Here is a 24664-nt window from a genome sequence, read left to right as displayed (position 1 = left end):
GAAATAATACCAGTATAAAGCTGTCATTTCAATCAAAAAGCCATCCATTTAGTGACGTCCTCGAGATATAATTTGACTAATGGTCGTCGTATATAAATATAAAAAAAAGAAAAGTGCTCCCCTTTGCCCCGCAATGTTTATTAAACTATAGATTGTAGAATGTAGAACCAATCTAGAGTCAATTTAAAAGTACATCATCATACGGGAGTAAGTGCAGGTCTACAACGGCCGATGATTGATATGACAAGAGGTGCATGGTTCAACGGCCAATCTCAAGGTGACTTTCATATTTCAATAGTGTGCCCAGGGCCGGCATTTTCTTATTAAAAAATGGAGAGCAATTTTAAAACTAAAAAAGACAGTTTTAATAGTTAGTTTACTTAATATGGGATAAAATGAGGCTAAATCGCTATAATTTACCAGTATGATCAGAGAGCTGTTTTGATCAGACCATATCTTATCCGTTGAAGTCACTCAAAATGGACAGAGAAGACGTAACATCAAAGCTTTCTTACTTTGACAAGACAGAGGTTGTAGCTCTTGAAGTTGCATTTCTTTTTAAGTTGCAGTCTTTTCATTTTAGCATTCTTCATTTATTGTGGTGCCGAGTGCGTTAGTTAGAGTGCGTCAATCTTTCTACTGGAGATTGGTTGACGTAGAGTTGACCCTCTAGTATCGTTTTCTTGCTAATTATCATGAGCTTTGTCTTCTTGACTTTTATATTAAGTCCATGTTGTAAACTGTAATACATGATAGTATTCATAAGGACTTGTAGGTCTTCAATGTTGTAAGCAAATACTTTAGTGTCATCTGTATATATGATGTTGTTTAAACAGTACTCGTTTAGTAGAATGCCTTTTTCAATTTCGTGCAAAGCTTCGCAAAATATTCTTTCAGAGTAGAGATAAACTTGCCTTACCTCAGTGCACTCATAATTTTTACGTATTCGGTGTGTTCGCCTTCAATTCTTAGATTTGCGGTATAATTCCAGTAAAAGTTTCTAATTATTTTTGAGTTACATTTAGATACAGCTATCCTCCCTTCACGATACTCGTAAGTGTCCTAAAAGTTTGACTTTTCTTACATTATTCGGAGTATAATATGGACTATTCTTCTTATGTGGTGATCCAATAACAAATTTATCAATCAATATTATCATAATCGTTTCGTGGAAAATTATTTCCTGGACTGCATGATCATACGCAATTTATTAAGTACACATATTATTATGATGAAATTATTAGATGATGACATATAAATTAGTAGACAAAAGAACCAATATGCCTATATACAAAACATTGATTAAACCCGCACAGTACCCTAGGGTTGTGAAACCTGGGTAATAATAATAATATCGTATGGCATTTTTGCCGGAGAGATCCTTTCGGACAGTTCCGGCGCCATTTACATCTTTAACCCTGTTTTAAGTAACTAGTGCCGATGTACGGCTTTACGGGAGGACCGACGGCTTTACGTGCTCTCCGACGCACGGTGAGACGGCTCGTGTCATTATTGGAAATGAAAATGGTTTGTCATTGGCAGGGCTCGAACACACGTGCACTGGCGTATGAGGCCAGCGATTATGCCGTTACTCCATGGCCGCTCACGCCTACCGGGTAATGCTGACCTGGGTAATGATGAAGAAAGATAAAGCCCAAGTCAGGACATTCAATAGAAACATACTGAGAAAAGTATATGGCCCGGTGCAACAGGAAGATGGCACATGGAGAATCAGGAGAAACGACGAGGTTAGTGAATTAATTGAAGGGTATGATACTGTAAGATTTGTGAAAAGTCAAAAACTGTCATGACTGGGACATATCCAGAGACAAGAAGATGGAACAACAGCAAAGAAAATATTACAATGGAAGTCGGTAGGAAGACTAGAAAAGGAAGGCTCCGAACGAGATGGTTAGATGACATGGAAGACGACCAGTGCCGGTTTAACCTAACTACGGGCCCTGGGCACTACAGATTTAGGGGCCCCCTTCATTGCTATTCGTTGTCAATTTTTTTAACAAAAAAACACATGCATTAACCTGCATTAACTATAAACGTTTATTACCCATACATTTTACGTAAAACCCATACATTTTTAAAAATTTAAAAAAAGGTTTTTAAAACAAACGAGAAGAATATCAAACGTAAAAAATATTCCAAAAAATATATTTAAAAATATAAAAAAAATCAGAAAGTTCTACAGAACAACACATGACAAACAAAAAAACTTATTCTAAAAAATATATAAGACAAATATTAGCTAACTTTTTTTCTTGACTAGGCATTAGCAAACTGCCATATTAATACTATCAAAATTCAGTTGCTCCACTTCTTCATTTTTTATAATACAATAGTGATAATGCGTCTAGCTTTTCTTGGCCCTTTGACCTTCAATATATGTATCTTTATTCTTTTTAAAGCCCAAAAAGACCGCTCGCCTGACGCATTAGAAATTGGTATCGTCAAATAAACTTGAAGTAAAGGTAATTCTTCTTTATTTATCGTAAAGAAACATCTAACAGCTGATGTAGCATCTTTGTAGCATTATAGTCTCTTTAAAAGATCTTGAGAAATATTGTGGCATATAACATTAAATAGGTACATCAATTCTGAATATCTCTTGTCCCTTTAAAATTGTTTCACTTTCAACTGCTTCATCGAAAAATGTTTTTTCTTTGTTTTTTGAAGGCCAATTCTATAGAATGTGTTTGAGATTATTGCCTTCACAAAAAAATATTTTTGGCTTCTAGTTCAATTTCGCTTAGTTTATTTCTTACGTCTCCAACAAATCTCAAATGTCATTAATTCTACTCCAATTGACACATTCAAGTCCACAGTTTCTAACGTTTTGCTTGTTGCATTCACTCGTTTTAAAATCCTTGCCCAAATCAGTGTCAATAGAGTATCTAAGTTAACCTGTCTCAAATATATCCATTTTATTATGGAGGGCCTTGGCTTCACTTCTAACTGCTGATTTTTTGTCTCTATTATTGATTAACTGGAAAAATATGTTTGATGGATCCGTAGTTTTTAAGTAAAGCATTTACAGCGTCAAAAGTTTCTACATGTTTTGTTTTCATCGCTTCCAAGAATTCATTGCAAGTTTGGTCAGACAGATAGCTAACTGAACCTTTTTCTTTACTCGCATTCCGCTGTAAATGCTGAGCTAAGAAGTTGTCAAAAGCAAAGTATACAAGACAACTTAAGTAATTTCCCTTATGACGACTCGTTAAATTCTCATGGGATCAATGAAAAGCTAGTCCTTGAGAAGCAAGTAATTTAATTGTGACAACAACTCTTCTTAGGACCTTTACTCAATAGTCTGTAGCGTCTATAACTCTAATTTAACTGATGATCCATCTAACTCCAACTGATGATCTTGTTATTAATGTAACCATAGAGTTCAGATAAAATTTACTTTCTTCGTGAGATTTGAGTAAACTATTCAAATATTTCCAGTGGGTAAAATATATCTAAAATCAGTTAAACTATTTTTTTCAATTGAAAATAATTTGCACAGGTTACAATAAACAGCTTTAACACTTCTCTTTGCCTCCATTGGGTTTTACTCTATAAGAGTTGCTTTCATTTAATCTTCTATAATAAGCTTTGTCTCCAGTTTCATACATTTTTTTACAATTTTCTAAGGAATCGCTCTTTGGTTTAAAAGTTGTCACAGGTCTTATTTATTAGTCTTAAAATCAGACCATATCGAAATCGCAGGTATTTAGTAGTCTTTTTCTCTATTTAAAAATTGGTTCTCGATTATTTAGCGGACTTTAATTTGTTATTGATAAAAGGAAGGGTTGCTACGGGCCCCTGGGCGCCCAATGGATAAAACGGCACTGAAGACGACCTAAAAACCATGAATATGAAACAATGGAGGAAAAGAGCACTAGAGAGATCTGAATGGAGGGACATAGCTAGACAAGCAAAGACCCATCCAGGGTTATAATGCCAAAAGAAGAAGACGACAAAAAATCATTATGATGGAAAGTGATTTAGAATTTGCAAGTAATGTATTGCTAACAAAAATAGCATAAGTTTGATGTAAATAACATAAATAGTAATAAAAATAGCAAATAAAATCGGTCGTACAATGAACATCAGCAGAATGCAACTGCTTTAAAGAAAGGGTCATCGGTCACAAAAGTGGAAAAGAAAACAAGGAATTTGGTTACTTTATCCTTTACGTAATGAAAACTTTTCCTTTATGAATTCATACAAATCATGAGTTTAATCTAAAATACATCAACAAAATGTATTTTAGATCAAAATATCAACAAAAAAGCTTACAAGAATATGTAGCTGACAAATTGATATAATGTATAAAAAGCTCTAGCTAATATTAATAAATAATATCGCTGTTGTAGGTAGATAAATTTATGTATCTGGGCTCTTTAATAACTACCATGGGGGTTAAAAAGTAAAGCGTCGTTCAGGAACTGCAAAGAGTTCTATGGCAAAATTAAGAATATTTGGAAAAGCCATGAAATAAATATCGACACAAAAACAAAACTTTGAATCTGTACTGAAATAACTAAACATAAAGAAAAGGTTAAGAATTTAAAAATAAGCAAAAATATTAGGCTATTTTGGATACGTGTTTCAAGGAAATTATCAGTAGTAATTGCACAAGAGCTCTAAAATTCTATATTAATTTTAGAGATCGAGTGCAATTTGTTGCGATTATTTCATTAATAAAACTGTTCAAAACCAAAATTTTATTGTAATTTATTTATGTAAGTACAAATTAGTACAATTAAACAAACAGTTGTTATAAATATTAATTTGACAGTTGAAAGTCATTACTTTTATAATTTTTAAAACATTAATTGTCATTAATGTCACTGAATGTATTTTTTCGTAGCAACGAAGGGCATCTGACGTAATATACATGACGACGGGAAATTATCAAAAATTATCGATTTAATTTAGATTTCTGTAGCTTTCTATTGGTCAGAATCTTCTATGAATGAAATAATCAGTAGTAATTGCACAAGAGCTCTAAAATTATTGAATTTTTCCCGAGTGACACTTTGACAGCTTTCATTTCACGAGCCAAAGGCGAGTGAAATTATGTCAAAGTGTCACGAGGGCAAAAATTCCATGTTAATTTTAGAGATCGAGTGCAATTTGTTGCGATTATTTCATGAATGTGTGTGTGTGTGTTTTGTGTTTTATTGGTACTGGTTTTCACAATCAACTAGCCTATCAATTTCACAATTGTTTTTTAGACTATAACTTATCACTAACTCAGGGGAGTAATGTGTAGTGTGTGTGTCGAGTAAGCGTCTTGTTACTTTGCAAAGTCGACGTCGTTGTCTTTGCAAAGAGACGCTAATTGTATCCGAACGTCTGCGGTCCCTCCGGTGAATACCGATCCCACAAGGAATCTGTTAAAAACCAAAATTTTATTGTAATTTATTTATGTAAGTTCAAATTAGTACAATTAAACACACAGTTGTTATAAATATTTTACGGTTGAAAGTCATCACTTTTATAATTTTTAAAACATTAATTGTCATTAATGTCACTGAATGTATTTTTTCATAGCAACGAAGGGTATATGACGTAATATACTTGACGACGGGAAATTATCAAAAATTATCAATTTAATTTAGATTTCTGTAGCTTTCTATTGGTCAGAATCTCCTATGAATGAAATAATCTTAAAAATTTACTATCAAGGGAAAGGTAAAAGAGGCAAAAGAAATCGATACACGAACCGTATTGTTGCTATCTATTATATGTAAAAACTTGGAGCATTAGAAAAACCAGCTTAAGTTTCATGATATCATGATACCTGCATCAGGTTAGAGACCAAGAAGAAGTTTGGTTAAGACTCCTAATTTTAGTTTTTCCTTGTATAGGTACATCTAATTTTCTTCATGAATTTTCACCGTATATACCTATTTTTTATTCTCTTCAATATCCTTTTTCAACTATTGCAACTATCTACTAATAAAGACAGCAAAAGAAAAATATTTTATAAACAAGCGAAGTTTATTAAAAACCTATAAATTTTGGTTACTAGTAAATCACAAAGGGATTTATCCTCCAGTAAGATTCCTTACAAAGTTACAGATTAATAAAAAATAAAAAAAAGTGAACGCCGACCCTGATGCATTGATGCCAAGTCTGGTCCCGAACACGACTTGGACTTGAAGTTATGTTTCACTTCCAGAAGGTGCTTTATTATTATTTCTTGTGGAAAATGTATTTTATAAATGGTGTATCGTAAATAAAGCAGAGTTAATACCAAGTTCGAGTTACAACTGAAGAAATATCGTAGTTTTGGTTTGAGAATTCTGCAAAGGAACTAGTTTTGTACGTAAAATATCGGCTGACATCTTCAATGCCTACTGGATGTTCAAAAGCTTTGTGCCTTATAAAGTGATTTTAAATTGACTCATTTAAAAAATTGTTTTTTTTCGAAACGCGCTGACACTTTTATGTAATTTTTAAAATAGTTTCTATGGTTTTTAAAAGCGTTAAGAGTAATTGGTTTCTTAGCTATCTCGTATCTCTTCTTGTCTTGTTTCTTCTTTCAAAGATTTCTCAAAATTGATTTAACCTTATCTGGCGTCTCTAAACTATATGCCTGTTTCATTGATTTTGAGAAGGCTTTTGACAAAGTGCAGCATAATCGTCTTAAAGAAATGTTGTTAAATAAAAACATAGACAGTAGAGACATTATTAGAATTATAAATATGTAACCTCTATTGGAATCAGACAGCAAAAGTGAAAGTTGAAAATGAACTGACTGAGGATATCCAGATTCGTCGTGGGGTGCGCCAAGGGTGTATTTTATCACCATTGTTATTTAATTTATATAGTGAAGCCATCTCAGAATTAGCGTTGGCCGAAGTCAATGAGGGCCTAATAATAAACGGTGAGCCACTTAATAATATAAGATATGCTGACGATACCGTACTTTTAGCGGGAACACTAGAAGAATTGCAACACCTTGCTCAACAACTAAATATACATTGCAACGCACATATACAAAAGCACAAAACATCAGAGTTAGATAGGGCTTACAATACCGAGCCAAAATGTCAATACCGGTATTTGGTATTTAAAATTTCAAATACCGGGATCCCGATATTAAAACCGGTATTATGAATAAAAAATATACATAATATAAATAATATTTATGAAACCTATTAAATTTTGTTTTGAAATGAGTAAATGTTGTTTATAAGGTTACATAGAGAATAGGAATAGATAGATACAAAAAAATGTGCAAATAGAAAAACTATATATTTGATTCTAGGATGAATTTAGCATATAATAGGATAGTACTTTTACTAATAAAATTTGCTATTTGTAAATTAATTTAACTTTAAAATATATTAATTACAAAGATTAACTTACTGTGACATACAGTATGTGTATATTTAATATAGATTACTATTTAGACCGCTATATATTTTCAATTATTATAAATACTTCAGAAAATAAATGAGCCTAATTTATACACCACAATACACAAAAAATAAATGAAAAGTAGATCTGAAAATGTTAAAAACAATTCTGATTAATAAATCTTACAGCTTATTTATAAATAAAGTAGTCTAATTTTAAATATTTAAGAATTTTTATATAACTCATTTGTTGACGAGATTTAATAATTTGGTTGTAAAACTGATATATCCCTTCGCCTTAAATTAACGACATTAACGCTTTTAGAAAGCGCTATACTTGACTTGTATGTGTAATAAACGTGTTTAATAAATATTTTTTACAATGATATTGTTTGTTAATCTTCAAAAATAATTTTATTTTTAATAAATATTTTAGAAGAAAGTTTATTGTGCATCAATTCACTTTTTATAAATTAAGCTAATACCGAAATACCGGTATTTTTATTTTAAATACCGGTATCGAATGCTGGACAAAAATCGTCCGGGATTCCGGTAATCGGGATCCCGGAATCCCGGTATTGTAAGCCCTAGAGTTAGACTAGTACTGGATAATACAGAAATTGGGCAAATATTTTCGTACAAATACCTTGGAGGATGGATCACAGAAAATACTGATCAGACAAAAGAAATAAGATGCCGCATTGAAATTGCACGATCCATTTTTAACAGAATGAGGAAACTTTTCTGTAATCGCAATATCAATATAACGCTCCGGATAAGAATGCTTCGTTGTTATATTTTCTCCACCCTTTTGTATGGGGTTGAGGCATGGACTCTAAAACAATCCCACATTAAAAACCTGGAAGATTCGAAATGTGGTGTTATAGACGTATTCTGAAAATATCACGGACAGATCGTAAAACAAACGCACAAGTGCTCGAACAACTAGGAAAACAATGCGAAGTTTTAAATTCCATAAAAATCAGGAAGTTGGAGTACTTAGGGCACATCATGAGAGGTGAAAAATACGAACTATTAAGGAATATAATGCAGGGCAAAATCAAAGGCAGAAGAAGCGTAGGAAGACGTAAAATCTCGTGGCTACGCAATCTCCGTGAATGGTTTGGATGCAGCTCAATTGAACTGTTCCGGCGCGTAACCAACAAAATTATAATTGCCAGAATGATTTCCAATCTCCGATAGGAGCGGAACTTTAAGAAGAAGAAGAAGGCGTCTCTAAAAAGTTGTTTTTTTTTGCTTCTATTTACAGAAAGGATCGACGGCAGCAATAATAACAAATGACGGAATCACCAAAAATATAGATATGGCAACTGGAGTAGGTGCAATAGACATGACGACTCGCTATCAACGTCACTATTTTTAATGTCGATGTATAAGGAACAATAAGATCTACATTGATCTACAGAAATATCCTGTTCAATTATAACATCGACGTCGCAACTTGTGGCGTATGCTGACGACATAATATTGATCAGCAGAAACCTAAACAGTTTAAAGTTAAAGGAACAATTTGCAAAGTTGTGCAAGGAAGAATATAAAAGGGGTTCAGCAATAAATCAAAAAACAAAATACCTAATGCTCAAGAAAAAATAGAGTTAATGTGACAAGTTTAAATAATATTGGTGAATATGAGTTTGAAAAGGTTTTGGGGTCTCAGTTAATGAAACTAACTAATGATAGAAGCATAGTAATCAGTGAAAGAATCCAGGCAGGAAACATAACCTACTGGAAATACACCAACTTCCTCAAAGACAATAAGCTGACTCAGAATTCTAAACTGCACATTTACAGAGCAACAATTACACCAGTAATCGCATATGGTACTAGAGTAATGCGTCTGACACAGAAAGATGAAGAAAAATTATGGATCCTAAAAAGAAAAATAATTCGGAGGACAGCAGGCCCACTAAACTTAAGTAATAATGCATTTAGAAAACTGATGAACTACGAAGTAAGAGAATTTTTAAAAGGAGAAGACATTGTCAAATTTATGAAGCCACCGAGACTCAGATGGATGGGACATATAGAGAGCAGAAATCCAGAAGCCCCGTTATCAAGAAAATTTCCAAATGGAGACCTGTATCAGGCAGACCACGAGAAAGACCCAAAACCAGATGGGTGAACCAGATAGGTGAGGACCTTAAGAAGATGGAAGTTAGATAATGGTTAACCATAAGTAAAAACAGGAACGAATGGAGAAAAATTGTAGAAGATGCCAAGTCACATGCCAATTGTAAAACCAAAATGTTAATTCGGATTGATTCACCGCGACAAACGAATCGAAGAGCCCAAAGAGGGCGGCAATCACTCCGCTAGGAGTGTAGATGCCATGATGATGATGATGATGATGATGATGATGATGAATATCAAGTTCGAGTTACAACTGAAGAAATATCGTAGTTTTGGTTTGAGAATTCTGCAAAAGAACTAGTTTTGTACGTAAAATATTCAGTGATTTTAAATTGACTCATGTAAAAAATTGTTTTTTTAAACGCGTTTTAGTTAGATAACACTTTAATGTAATTTTTTAAATAGTTTCTATCGTTTTTAAAAGCGTTAAGAGTAATTGGTGTCTTAGCTATCTCTCGTATATCTTCTTGTCTTGTTTCTTCTTTCGAAGATTTATCAGTATGGATTTGACCTTATCCGCGTCTCTTAAAAAGTTGATTTTTTGCTTCTTTTTACAGAATATAAAGGACGGCATATAAGTATTAAATTACATAGACACAACAATATTTTGTCTGAGTACCTACCTACTACTTCGTATGGGCTTTAATTTTATTATGTAGTAGGTATCTCATTACAGTCACGTTTCTAGATATTTACACAATTGACTTAAGTTTATTTTTTGTTCCAAGGTATGAATCATTGAAAACTTTCAACAACGCTATAAAGTCCACTTCTTAAAGCTCATGTTCATAACACACAATAGTTAGTAAAATAGTACAGTGCTAGCCAAAAGTCCCTTGCCCCCGTCGATCGTATCTTTTGAACGGTTATAAGTACCACAGTATAACGCTAAAGAATTGAAGAATCACTCCTCGAAACATCCTTAAAGGATGTTTTGTTCCCTATGTTCAATTTTGGTAGCAATATTACCAAATTCAACAAAAATTTTAGTCCTTCGCGCTAGTGATGTTGATTATAGTTACTTTCGAGTATTCGTTACAAATCGTTACTTTTGTATAAAGTAATCATTTAAAGTATTCGTTATTTTGATTACTTTTGTTACTTTTGTATTTGAGTACTGGTAATCATATCGAGAATCGCATTTCTCGGTATTTCGTAAAGGATAAGATCCGATATAACGACCTTCACCGATCTATTCATTGGATAGAAATTAAATGATATGTAACTGTTCTGTCATTGCTGCTCCACAATATCAGTAATCTCGAGTAATCTACAGTAAAACCTCCGTTAACCGAAACCTTTTTAACCGAAACATCGTTTAACCGAAACGGGTGAGTTTCAATAAAAGTAAATTTTTATAGCAAAACGGAAACAATTCGATGTTAATTTGTCAACATCGTCAATATTGCTTTCATACAGCTAAAGAACCGAATCAAATGAGGCAAAACCTCATGACATTCTGCAAATGAAACTATGGAGAGATATAGCGACAAAATATTGTTGTCAAAGGAAAAAACAGAAAATAGATTTCTTTCAAAAAACACTTTAAACATGTTCATTTTCCTCAATTTTATTGCTTTATTCTGTATTTACATATTAAAGAAATCATTACGAAAACACCTCATAGTATTTTTAATACCAACTTTGACCAATAATACCATGTAACTTGATACAAGAAGAATACAAAAAAACAATGTTATTTTTAACCAAAATTCTTGTTATCCGAAACGGCCTCCCCCCCTATTATTTCGGTTACCGGAGGTTTTACTGTATTTGCATCAATTAAGTGCCATAAACAAACCCTCGAAACTCTAGATGACGTACCTTAGCAGTAACCCTGGGTATCCAGGTGCTTCGGAGGTCGGGTCTGATTGCAAATTCGTGTTCACTGACCCCAAATACCCCGAAATAAAAAAATCTGGCCCTTAATATACTGATTTTTACATGTTTATGCATTTTTCGATGCGTTTTATACACTTTAAAATGTAATAATGCATTTCCACCTATTTTTGTCTTGTAGACTTTTTTTCAGACGTCATCCTAATCCTAAATTCTAAATACAATGCAAAACGTTGCAAGTCTCTATGTACCTACTGTATTTAAAAATAGATTTATTCCTGTGTTTTTAGTGTTAAATGCCCTGGTCTGATAAAAACAATGCCATACCTACATGTAAAATTTAAGTTGATGATCATAGTCTAGAAATTTATCATTTCTACATATTTTCCGGTCAATCTAAGCTATTTTTTTCTAGGCCTGATAAGAATAGTGTGTATTTATTATTAAAATCTAATGTGTTACATTTTTATTTTCAAAAGAACTAACATCTGTGAAATTCTGTGAATTATCTACCTCGACAAATCGTATAGACATCTGTTTCTCGGTGCATGCTTTGTTAAATGATATACCTCCCTCTATTTCAGCTACTTCTCAGCGCCCTGTAATCCTGTAAAGTAAAACTCTTCATAGCCTTCGCCCTTTATAGATAAAATTTTAGTTAACTGTACTGATACCGAACACCCGTGGAATATTGGTCCGACTTCTTTTATCAACCGATATCAACCGACTAGATACAATACTCAAAATCAAAATAGGTACTCGCTCTGATACGATTGGTACGAAGTAATGAAGTAATCAGCGTAATCAAAGTAATCAAAGTAACGATTTACCTCTCTGTATAGTAATCGTTACTTTCGGTATTCGTAAGTAACGAGTACTTTGTAACGAATAGTTATTTTTCAACATCACTACTTAGCGCAGATGAATGCCATTTAACATTTAACGGCATCCTACGTTTGCCGTGATCGGTCATTATTATAGTCGCGCATTCAAAATTTTGTCTCAGGAGTTTATTGCAAAATTGGAGCCGTCAAAATCGAGAGTGAATTAACTGATTATTTAGCATTAAACCGTGGTTATAGTTTTAATAATAAAATTTGTAGGGAGGAAATAAACAGACGTAGGCTTCTCAAATAGTCATAACAGGTGACGTAATAGTGGCAGATGTTACAGAGCCACTTCGACCGATAATTTTAAATGGGACTTTAGGGCAAGTAACATCATACCAATTTTGTTTGGGTTTAAGTTCATTTTGATGAATAAATTAAATAAATACTAAAATTGTAAAAAAAATAAAATTGTAGTTTAATTAATAAAAATTCAAACGTCCGCCTATGGTTATTTGGCAACAACGTTTACGTTTTTCAATCTGTAGTTGTTTTTACCTCAACGTCAACTTTTTTGACAAAGAACCATAGGCGGACGTTTGAATCTTTATTAATTAAATGCGCATGTCCAATTTTAGTTTTTTTATTTAATTTATTCATCAAAATCAACTTCAAATCAAACAAAATTAGTATGATTAAATAGGTATTTTCAATATGTAGGTACCTTTCAAACGAGATATCCCTTGCCAGACGGTCCCATTTAAAATTATCGGCCAAAGTGACTCTGTAACGTCATCTGTCACTCCTATGTTTATTTGGAATGTTTTCGGAAGAGATGCATAATGCGCTATATCTCCACGCCCAGTTGGTACACTATTTACAAAAAGTTTAGAGGATGTGAGCTTAATTTGTAAAGGAACTTTTTAAATGGAAACAATTTTCCAAAGTACGTATTTTGTAGGAAAAATCAATATGTATTTGTTGAATTTGTTTTAACAAAAACATTTCGAAAACGTAACAATAAAGTTATTGTTTAAATATGAGATGATATACATTTTTCTAAATCTAAAAACGTGTGGTCTAATTATTTTTCTTTTAACAAAGTCCGCCGACACGGCTCCCGTGTTCACACTGTTATCAATCAGGTGCTACCGTGTTTACATATTTAATATATTTTCAAATGACTGTATAAAAGTGGCACATGAGACAAATATCTGATATTGGCCAGGAGCTGAAAGTGTTAAATAAAAATTGTTCTGGAAAAAATATAACTTGGCTACACCAGAAACTTGAGACCTCTCGGGCATCTCGCCCTGGCACAAGTTCGGTATTGTATTAGCAACCCAATACACCATGGGCCACAGGTATCTGTAAGTAGTTTTTCCTTCTTCTCTTTAAATATGTAAAAAATTATATTGTATTTAATTGAAAGAGGGCAAAGAACTATCGCGGCTTCTCTGTTTGGCATTTCAATGAACTGCCTATAAAATCCCTAAAATCACATGTGTGGGTTTTTGCGATTTCACGAATTTACTCTTTTCTGAATCTCACGATAAACCCTAATAATCTCAATGCCATTTGCATAACTCATTATAACAACACATGTACATATAATAACAACCATGCCTAATTTGAAAATGGTATAATTGGTAAATAAAGTGATTAATTTAATAGAAAAACATATCTATTAAAATGCTATCGACACTATTTAGTCTGTAATTATTGCAGGCCTGTTCAATTAAACACCGATTATGGACCAAATGCGCGATTGGAATTTCTATGTTAGTGCTCATTTGCAAACTTTATTTTACGTTAATTACGTTTCATTTGCTAAACAAATTTATTTGAATACTTTGCCATTACATAAATTTTCACTCCCATATTTGACCAGTGACTCTAACATTGAGAAAAATATTGTGAAAAACATTTTTTTTGCAATAAATTAATGTTATTAAAACAATAAAAAAATGGAATTTTTTAATTTCTGCATATAGAAAAACGACTGGTGCGTTTATCCACCACTGATAACTACCACTATTTTTTTTTCTTTTCAATTCAAAACTTTTTTAATTAATTATATGGAGCCTTAAGTGGGTTATTTTTGTTAACTACTGTCACAAATATTGTGGAAGTCGAAAAATTTATAACAATACATATTACAATATTATTTAATTTTATTGATTTTTCTACTGGTCCGAAAATGCACCACTGGCAAATATATGATTTTAAATAAATAACTACAGTTAAAAAAATTGTTTGAAGCAAGATACAAGTAGATGAACATTACATTTAAAGCACAGATACCTAAAAAGCATTTTATACCAATATTCAATGTGTCATTATTTTACATTATGGTAAGGGAGCACAAGCGGGGATTTTTGCAGTTACTCGAGCGCGTCAGATTATCACATGGGGAGAAACCTTGTACTTGTAAATGTGCCTCTACCATATATTGGCTCTTAATACAGGGAGTTCGTTAAGGGGGTCCGAAAAAAATGTATCCTTAGAAAAACTCCAAATCGTCATATTAAGATAAGGTGAAGTACATGCAAAACAGTGTATATTTCAAAAATCTGACGATTTGAGCGTAAGGAAATGGGTGAGTCACAAAGTTTCACAAAAAAAGCGAATATTTCGTGAAATGAACTAAAACTGATGAAATGATCGAAAAACTAAAAAATACTTGTTTAATATTTTTCAAAAATCTATCGAATGATACCCTTTTCGGTGGGGGGTAAATTATAATTTTAAATACGCACTTCGCGATATTTCGCGAAATGAACATCAGATCGAAAGACTGAAAAGTACACGTATTACGTATTCAATATTTTTGAAAAATCTATCGAATGACACCAGACATGACCCCCCACGGAGGTGAGGTGGGGGTTACTTTAAAATCATAAATATAAGTCCCCATTTTTATTGCAGATTTGAATTCCTTGCGTAAAAATAAGCTACTTTTATTCGAGACATTTTTCTAGTTATGGATAGATGGCGCTATAATCGGAAAAAACGATTGTTGGAAATGAAAAATTAAATTAAAAAATGAAATGTCACCCACTTTATGAAAAATTTAACTACACTTTTTTGGTTTTAGGACCTACTCTTCACAACCCAATAGATCCCCATAACACTCGAGTAACTGCAAATTTAGCATATTTTCCTCCCCTACTATTATGATTATCAAAGTATTAAAGAATCATATTCTCATTTCGCCGTATTTCATTTTGAAACAACAATGAAATTAATACTTTTTTTTTTCATCTTCATCAAGACTTTACATTGAAGAACGTTAAATGCAAATAGGTTGCAATTTTTTTATGGTTGGAGAAAGACAAGAAGAAACCAAAAATGAAGTCGAAATGTGATATTTAAAAATGGAAAATTTTACTTAACTTTTTTTGGTTTTAGGACCTAATCTTCACTATCCATATAGATCCCCATAACGCTCGAGTAACTCCAAATTTAGCATACTTTCCTCCCCTACTATTACGTATATTGTTGTTGCATATTGGAATTTTGTGAAAATGCATAATTTTCAGTCACAAAAGAAGATTCTCCATACTTTTGTCCTCTAGTTTGTTCTTTTCGGTTATTAAAAATAATTTGTGCATTAATTTTTTATCCCAAAGTTTATCATCTTACGAAACGTTTACATAATGCCACTGAGGCGTGGTTTATGTGGAAAATAAATATTAATAAAGAAAAATTGAAAAAGGCATTAACGCTCATAATTCTTGTGTTGTATTTACCAGACTTGATCTGTTCGTTAATCATCCCGAGCATCGCAGCCATAAACTCCAACTTTTAAAACATAATTTGTAGAGAAGAACCTAGGTCGTTCCAAGTTCCAACTTTTCGAACTGTTTATTTGAAATCAAAATATTTGTTTTTAGTTTCTTTTATTAAATCGTTTTTATATACTTCACTTGTTCTTTGTCTGTCTCTTTGTCACTTTGTCCGAAAAATCTTGTAATCGGTTTTAAACATACTTCCCGACTAGCTAGGAAACTAAAATTTTCAGAATAGCTCAGATCTCGATGACAATGCAATCTTCTTCTTAAAGTTCCCTCTCCTATCGGAGGTTGGATATCATAATGGCTATGGTCACTTTGTTGTCTGCTGCTCTGAACAGTTGTAATGAACTACAGTTAAACCATTCTCTAAGGTTCCTCAGCCAGGAGATGCGTCTTCTTCCTATGCTTCTTCTTCCTTGGATCCTTTCTTGTATAATAATTCTCAGCAACTCATATTTTTCTCCTCTGGTAATGTGACTCAAATATTACAGTTTTCTAGTTTTTATACTGTTCATAATTTCTAACTCCTTATTTAAACGTCGTAGCACTTCAACATTGGTAATCCTTTGAACCCACTGAAATTTCAATATTCTTCTATAACACCACATTTCGAACGCTTCTATTTTTCTTATGCGTTGTCTCTTCAATGTCCAAGCTTCCATTCTGTATAGTAATATAGAAAAGATGTAGCATCTTAGAGCCCTCAATCTGAGAGGCAACTGAAGGTCTTTGTTTGTAAGCAGTGTCTTCATTTTTATAAATGCTTGCCTTGCAGTTTCAATTTGGACTTTAATTTCTTTGCTCTGGTCATTTTTGTCATCAACCCAGGTTCCCAGATGCAATATTCAACATCTTTTACATGGATGCATTGAGTTTTATTATTTCAAAAAATCATGGGTTATTTTAATATTGTTGCACTAGAACTTATATGTCAACATATTTATCCCCATACCTAACCTCCAATATGGACTAGTGGCTAGGATTCCTGGCTTTCACCCAGGAGGCTCGGGTTCGATTCCTGGTGTCGGAAATCCATTTTGTTTTTAAAATTGTTATTTTGATTTGAAAAATAATTGTTTTTATAATACTTTTTTTATATTGTGTCCTATAAATAATAAAAACCTGGTATTATAAAAAGTTCCTTTTTATAAAAGGGTAATTATTTGTACTGCGCCCCTACTGTCCAGTTGGCCGCCGTTCTTTTAAGGTCGTTGGCCAATCTTGTTGTGAATGTTCCCCGGCTTCTGTTGTCTATCTAGTAGGAAACGAGTAGGACTATGTGAAGGGTTCTGGGTGTCGATCTAGGCGATCTTCTTACCTTATTCTTTGATTCTTATTTCCTTGTCTGCAATAGGCTTCTGCAGTTGTTTTGCAAATGTCCCATTCTTCTAAAATTAGAACATCTTTTGGTTTCTTTTGAGATTTTTGTTGAAAATTTTGCAGCATGCTTAAAATTTGGGATACAATAGGTTGTTGGTTATCTACGGTAGTTACTTTCTCATTTTTTCTCGAAATCTTGTATCCTTTAACTGTGGGCGATATCTGCAAATAATTTTCGTCGCTTCATACACCTGGGCTGAGATTAGTGCCCCATTTAGCGTTTTGTGACAATAAGAGAGCTTGTTGCATTTCAACATCCTGTAGTCCATCTATGAATGCCAGTACACCAATTTGTTTCAGCAGATCTCTAAATAACTGGGGATACAGTAAATGTAATAATATTTTAATATCGGCTTCAAATTCTTCATGGCTTTTGTTATATTTTTGATAAAGAACTTTGGGAACTCAGCTGACTTTGGAAAACCTGCTTTAGATCCTGCTGGCCATATCTTGTCTCTAAAGCTTGAATAAAAATGGTATAACATCCTGAGGAAGAGATTTCAAGACAGTTGCTGTCAGTTTTCGAAGCGACATTACCAAGGAAGCTGCCATTTATTTCTCAGTCCAGCTATTTGCTCTAGTTGCAGCTTCAAATTGAAAACGATAAGTTTCCCATTTGACCATCAAAGGGGGATGGTTTTAAAATTTTGCTAGTTCTAATTGTGCATGGTTTAACTATGTAAGATGATCAGGTTGTTTGTTCATATTCGACATTAGTTACTGAAACAATATTAGATACGGAAACTTGTGTACTAATTTTTCTTTCTGATTAAACTTTTGTCTTTCTAAATTTTGCTTTTATCCCAAAGTTGAATTAAACATTAATAAAGAAAAATTTAAAAAGACATTAAAACTCATAATTCTTGTGTTGTACGAGACTTAGTCTGTTCTTTAATCATCCCGAGCATCGCAGCCATAAACTCCAACTTTTAAAACGTAATTTGTAGAGAAGAACCTAGTTCCAAGTTCCAACTTTTCGAACTGTTTATTTGAAACCAAAATATTTGTTTCTAGTTAAAACTAACATCTCCCAGAAAACGAATCAACGTCGCCGGGAGTTGGAGAACGAAAGAAAATTTTATACCGGCAACTTAAAAAGTTTTAATTTCTTCGACAGTTACTGCTAACTTTGTTTCTCTAAATCTGAAATGAATTGCGGAAACAAACTAGTTTCTATAAAGTTTTATTTAGTTTTAAAACTTTTTTCCATTTTCTAAGACCATGTTTGAAAGTAAAGTAACTTTTTAATTCTCTTTTCCTTTTTATCATTGTTGCAGACTTTTCATACTTCCAGTTTCGGTGATGAGGAATTCAACATCTCTCTCTATCGCCTTCCCTCCTTAAGGAGTATTGGGCGCTCTTGCGTTTCTTAACCAAAAGTGAAAGATGGCTGATTGGCTGGATTAGAGCATCAGCTTCTGTTTTAGTCTTTCGAAATTTCCTCTCTACAAGCATTTTGCATTCCTCTCTATTTCTCGCTGTCTGTGTAATTGTTCTCCACCTCAGGCCAATTATTTCATGATCTCTTGTTACAGTTGTTATACAGCTATTATCGGGTCTTCCTCTTCTTCTTTCGTCTGGTTGGTGTTCAAGTACCTGTCTGGTTATAATATTTTGGCCTTTCCTGGGAGTATGTCCAATATATTTCCATTTCCTTCTTTTAATTGTGACTGTTAGTTTCTCTTGTTTTGTTCTTCTCTATAGTTCTACGTTTGTTATTTTATCCGGCCAGCATATTTATAGGATTTTCCTCAATCGTTTATTTATAAAGGTTTGTAATTTTTTGGTAGTTGTTTCTTCTTGTCTCCAATATTATGCTCCGTACAGTAATATACTCTTAATTCTGATATATCGCGTGTGTTCCAGATTATCTTTAAGGAGTTGTATGCATGTTGTACCTTTAATATTATTTTTTCTACATCTGATTTAATACCGCCTCTTTCCATGATGGATCCCAGATATGTAAAGTTATTTACCTCCTTTAATTGTCTTCCATTTATTTCAATTTTAGTTTCTTGGTTGTTGTTTTTTAAGAGTTTCGGTTTTTCTGTATTTATCTTTATAGTCCGTTCTTTAACGGTAAAATATTGCAAAACCTCTAAATTTTAAAGAACCGCTTGGATTGACATGAAATTTGGCATACACATAGCTAACAAGTCAAAGAAAAAAAGTGATATTGTGCCTATATGTGCTTTTGCCCCGGGGGTTGTTTTCACCCCCTCTTGTGGGTGAAAAAATATTCGTCCAAAGAAAGTCAGGAAATGGATAAACTGGCTAATTTTAAGTAACTTTTGTTCTATAGAGTTTTTTCACTAATTCAATACTTTTCGAGTTATTTGGCAGTGAATATGTTCATTTTTTCAACAAAATAACCACGCTTTTAGACAGTTTTTCGCAAATAACTCAAATACTAAGTATTTTGTCGAAAAAACATTCTTAGCAAAAATATAGCCCGTAAAATTTTTTAAAAATGGTGTATATGTCACGCCTCTACACCTAGTAGAAGCAGAGTTATAGCTAATGAAAAATAGGTTCATATTCGTCAAATTCCAAATGGAATACTTTAACGTGAAATAACCAAAGATGAAGCACATTTCGGGGAAACTCATTACAACTTATTTAAAGTGTATAAAAAAAGCTTTATTTTTGTTTTATAAAAAAAATTCTAGCATCAAAATTAAACAAGTTACGCTCAAAATAAAGTTAGTCCCTTTTGGTTTTGATAAAAAAATCGAGAAAATCACCCCCTAATTAGTATCTTAAATGAACTTAATCGTTACGATTTCACATGTTTCTTGACTCGTGTATATTGTTTATATGATCTGTAAATTTCATCGGTTCAAAGTCCTTATTATTGAAAGGGCTGTAGTTAAAAGGGGTTGAACGAGTCACTGATCACAAATGTATGCAAATTTAGAAACACCAAATCTCAATCAATTTTTGTCTAACAGAAAAACAAAATAATACGTGATATTCAGAAAAGCAAATCTGACTTTTTTTGTTTTTTGAGATTTTTGGTATCTCTAACAATGTTTAAGTTATTTTGAAAAAAAGCATATTTTTCAAAATTTTAATTTTTAAAAATTTTACTTTGAAACCAAATTTTTTCAAAAATAAGCACTTTAAATCGCTGAAACATACAGATCATATAAACACAACATAAGTAAAAGAATTTGTGGAGCGGTAACGATTAATTTCATTTTAAGTTGCTAATTAGGGGGTGGTCTTCCCGATTTTTTTTTTGCAAAATCAAAAGGGACCAACTTTATTTTGAGCGTAACTTGCTTAAATTTAATGCTAGAAACTTTTTGTAAAAACAGAAATAAAGCTTTTTTAAACAATTTAAAAAAGTTATAATGGGTTTTTCCCAAAAAGTGCTTAATTTTTTGGATATTTTACGTCGAAATATTCTATTTGAAATTTGGTGAATATGAATATTTTTCATTGGCTATAACTCTGGTTCTACGAGATCCAGAGACCAAACATGTACACCATTTTTTTTTACTTTTTTATAGGCTATATTTTCGCTAAAAACGTTTTTTTCGACAAAATACTTACTTTTTGAGTTATTTGCGAAAAACCGTCTAAAATGTGGTTATTTTGTTGAAAAATAAACATATTCACTCGCAAATAACTCGAAAAGTGTTGACTTGGCGAAAAAGCTCTATAGAACAAAAGTTACTTAAAATTAGTCAGTTTACCCATTTCCGAAGTTATTTTGAACATATATTTTTCACCCCCAAGAGGGGGTGAAAGTCATCCCCAGGGCAAATGCACACATCGGCACAATATCACTTTTTTCTTTGAAATGTAAGCTATAGGTATGCCAAATTTCATGTCAATCCAAGCGGTTCTTTAAAATTTCGAGCAAAAACCGTGAGAGAATGGACTATTAGGTCCATTACGTTAAAGTATTTTGCAAGCTTGCCGATCTTCTTATGGATGTGGTTGCTATGTTCGGTTAGAAGACAAACGTTGTCTGTAAACTCCCAAGTCCTCCAACTATGCAAATTCCACCTAATACCTGTTTCCAGTCCGTTATTATTAGGAATAATGTTGGGGACAGTGTACACATCCTTGTTTAACTCCGCTTTGTATAGCTGTATCTTCTACCATTTCTCCCGCATGTCCAACTCGGCCTGTGTTGGATTCAGAAGTAGAGAAAAACATCCGAGTCCATTTTCCCCCTGCGTAGAGAGGTCCTGCAGACGGATGCCTCTCTGTTACCCTGCCTACAAACTAAAACCACCTTTCTTCGTCAAGGCACACCCGTATTACGTGTTCAGTTAGCGAACGAAACTTCGGAGTGCCTTACGCATCCTAGATTGGTCATAGAAGTTGTCGGTTCTTCCCTAGGAGCTGTAAGGAACCGGGGGAAAGAAATTTATGAAAAATAACAATAGAGTTTAAATCTTATTCGTGTCTGTAATGGGCATGTGGAGCTAAGAGAAAAGAGGTGGATCCTAAGATATCAATATCAGTAATATTAACCTATAATCAGCAAAAAAAATGTTCCAGTCTGGCTTTATATTCCTTGTAGAATAGTCTGATCAGGTTATACGCCTGAAAATTTGTTAATAGCTTAACGGTGTCTGGTCGGATAAACTTTGATGTATGGGAACACTGGAACAGGGGTGTGGAACGTGTCATCCTGACAAGTTTATGATTGTGAAAACTAGCAGGTTGTTTTTAAGTTTATTCAATAGCAAACTTTATATAATATATGAAAAAATGTTTGTCCGACAGGTAGAACATGTCAAATGACAGGAATTATATTGGTGGTAAATAGCAGTCTGATTTTTGCATGAGAGTTTAATGAAAGGGTAACATATCAATTGGAAGTTCTGTCCGACAAAATACATAAGACGTTTCCGTAGTCTGACATTCGATACCTGTAATCTGTTCTACAATTATTAAAACTTCCCCTGTTCCAGTGTTCCCCTACATCAAAGTTTGTCCGACTAAACACCTATAAGCTATTAACAAATTTTCAGCTTGCTAATAATAAACTTTTTTTTGGTACGCGGGATCCAGAACTATTAATGTATTTCATCGGTAGTCCATATCGAAGGCCTTTTCAAAGTCAATAAACATATTTATTTGTATTTTAATGATTACACCCTCATTTCATTCCTTTGGGAGCTCCTCGTCGGCCCATATCTTGTTAAAGAGTTTGTGTTACATTTCTACTGATTCGTTTGCGTTAGCTTTTATTAAATCTATTGGTAAGTTGTCACTTATGGCGCTTTGCCATATATATTTCCTTGTTTATCTTTGATTTGTTTATTACTTTTTAGTGTTTTCCCTGTTAAATTTCGGATGATGGTGTTTTGTGTACTTTGATGACCTTTTCAACATATCATTTACATAATTCCTTTTATCTTTTCTGTCTTGCTTTTTACGTCCTATATTTTTCTTTGTGTTTTCTTTCTGGGTTTTTCCTTCTTCGGTTGCTTCCGTTCGTTACATTTCTTGTTTGAGTTTCTTTCTTTCTTCTATTAGTTGTAATGTGTGTCGAGTTGGAAACGAAGAAAATTTTATACCGGCAGCTTGAAAAGATTTAATTTCTTCGACAGTTACTGCTAACTTTGTTTTATAAAGTTTTATTTAGTTTTAAAACTTCTTTTCCATTTTCTAAGACCATGTTTGAAAGTAAAGTAACTTTTTAATTCTCTTTTCCTTTTATCATTGTTGCAGACTTTTCATACTCCCAGTTTCGGTGATGAGGAATTCGACATACCGGCCATCAATCCACAACAGCAACAGCAACAGGGCCATTCCGATCAGCAACACTATCAGCCTCCTATGCAGGTAAATCTTTCAGACTCTTTCAAGCTCTTTTCATTAGTTTATACCTAGTTTCCTAGTTATTAGCACAAGTCCTATATTTAAGTGCAAACCATTACCCCACAGGGTTCAGTTATTTCGCCTCTTCTTTTTAATATATGAGCCGTTGAAAACCAGAGTGGTCTAAGTCAGAAATAATGGTATTCTAGAAATGACCACTTAAAGATAACAATGTTGGCGTTAAATGGAAATATAGAGACTGACTGTGGTCAGAATGATTTTTAATTAAGAAATCTTAAACTTATAGGGAAGTCAAGATAGAACGAAAACATGCATTGTTTCGGAATAATTCAAACAATCTTATATTTTTCTAAAACTTTTTGTGTTAGTTTATATGCATGATAAAGTAAAAAGTTCTACTCACAGATTTTGCCGCTAATTGTTTATTAATTGTTTAAACAATAACAATTGTTTTGTATAAATAATTTTAAAAATATCGTTGAATTCATCATTTTACTTTGATCAAATATGTTTTTATTTTGTTTTTGATTATGCTGAATCCGGCTATGGCATTACAATTTGAAAATTCTTGTACAGAAGCTCTTATACAGTATGTCTGCGTGGCAAGACCAATATGTGAAACCATATGGGAAACTTTTTTATTATCAATTTTACGAAAAAAAGATATTCTCCATAAAATGCTCTACTTGGTCTAAAATCTAAAACTCAACCATCAGATATCAAATTTTATCAATTTTATACGAGGGATATTAAAAATATGAATTTCATTAAAGAGTAAAGTACCTTTATATTCCAGAATATTAAAAATTATTATTATGAAAAGTTATTTGGAATTAAAAACTATGTTTTAATATACAATTACAAAAAAATGTTTTCAATTTTTTCTCAAATTACGAGATACCCATCATCCTTTTATTACAATTATTATAACTATTTTATTTTTACTAAAAAAAGTTATTATTCATAAAATGCTCTATGTGGTCTAAAACCTAAGATACAACCATCAGATATCAAACTTTTTAATTTTATACGAGGTATGTAAAAAAATATGAATTTCGCTTAACAGTTAAGTGCCCTTATTGTGCACAATATTTCAATTAGAAGGATGTAATTGAACATTGAAACTTAGTTTTAATTCCAAACAACTTTTCTTAATAACAATTTTCGATATTGTGAAATTTAAAGGTACTTTACTCTTGAGTGAAGTTCATATTTTTTGATATACCTCGTACAAAATTAATAAAATTTGATATCTCATGGGTGCATCTTAGATTATATATGATGCAGAGTATTTTAATAAAGAATAACTTTTTTCATAAAAGTGATAATAAAAAAGTTATCAATAGGTTCCAATTTACGCCGACATACTGTATAAGAGCACACAAAAAATATTTTTGTTGAACATTTATTATTGTTGAAGATTATTATTAAATGTATTTTAGGTAACTTTTACAGAAAAAAATTTTGATCACCTTGTATAAACATTTTTTTA

At 32.5% G+C, this 24664-nt stretch overlaps 1 protein-coding gene across 11 annotated transcripts in view; it reads left to right on the top strand.

Moving 5' to 3' along the window:
- LOC114340088 (TOX high mobility group box family member 4-A-like) overlaps positions 1–24664 on the top strand; it is a 605389-nt gene that overhangs the window by 534048 nt on the left and 46677 nt on the right. For 8 of the 11 annotated variants that reach the window (XM_050647328.1, XM_050647332.1, XM_050647322.1 and 5 more), the window contains one exon: positions 23062–23175. The exons of the other annotated variants lie outside the window; for them this stretch is intronic. In XM_050647328.1, coding sequence (XP_050503285.1) covers positions 23062–23175 — 114 coding nt within the window. The remainder of the gene's footprint in view (positions 1–23061; positions 23176–24664) is intronic. 11 annotated transcript variants of the gene reach the window in all.

The sequence above is a fragment of the Diabrotica virgifera genome, chromosome 3 (assembly GCF_917563875.1).
Source record: "Diabrotica virgifera virgifera chromosome 3, PGI_DIABVI_V3a".
Lineage (NCBI taxonomy): Eukaryota > Metazoa > Arthropoda > Insecta > Coleoptera > Chrysomelidae > Diabrotica > Diabrotica virgifera.
The sequence above is the reverse complement of the archived record's forward strand: the minus strand, read 5'-3'. Positions and strand labels throughout refer to the sequence as shown.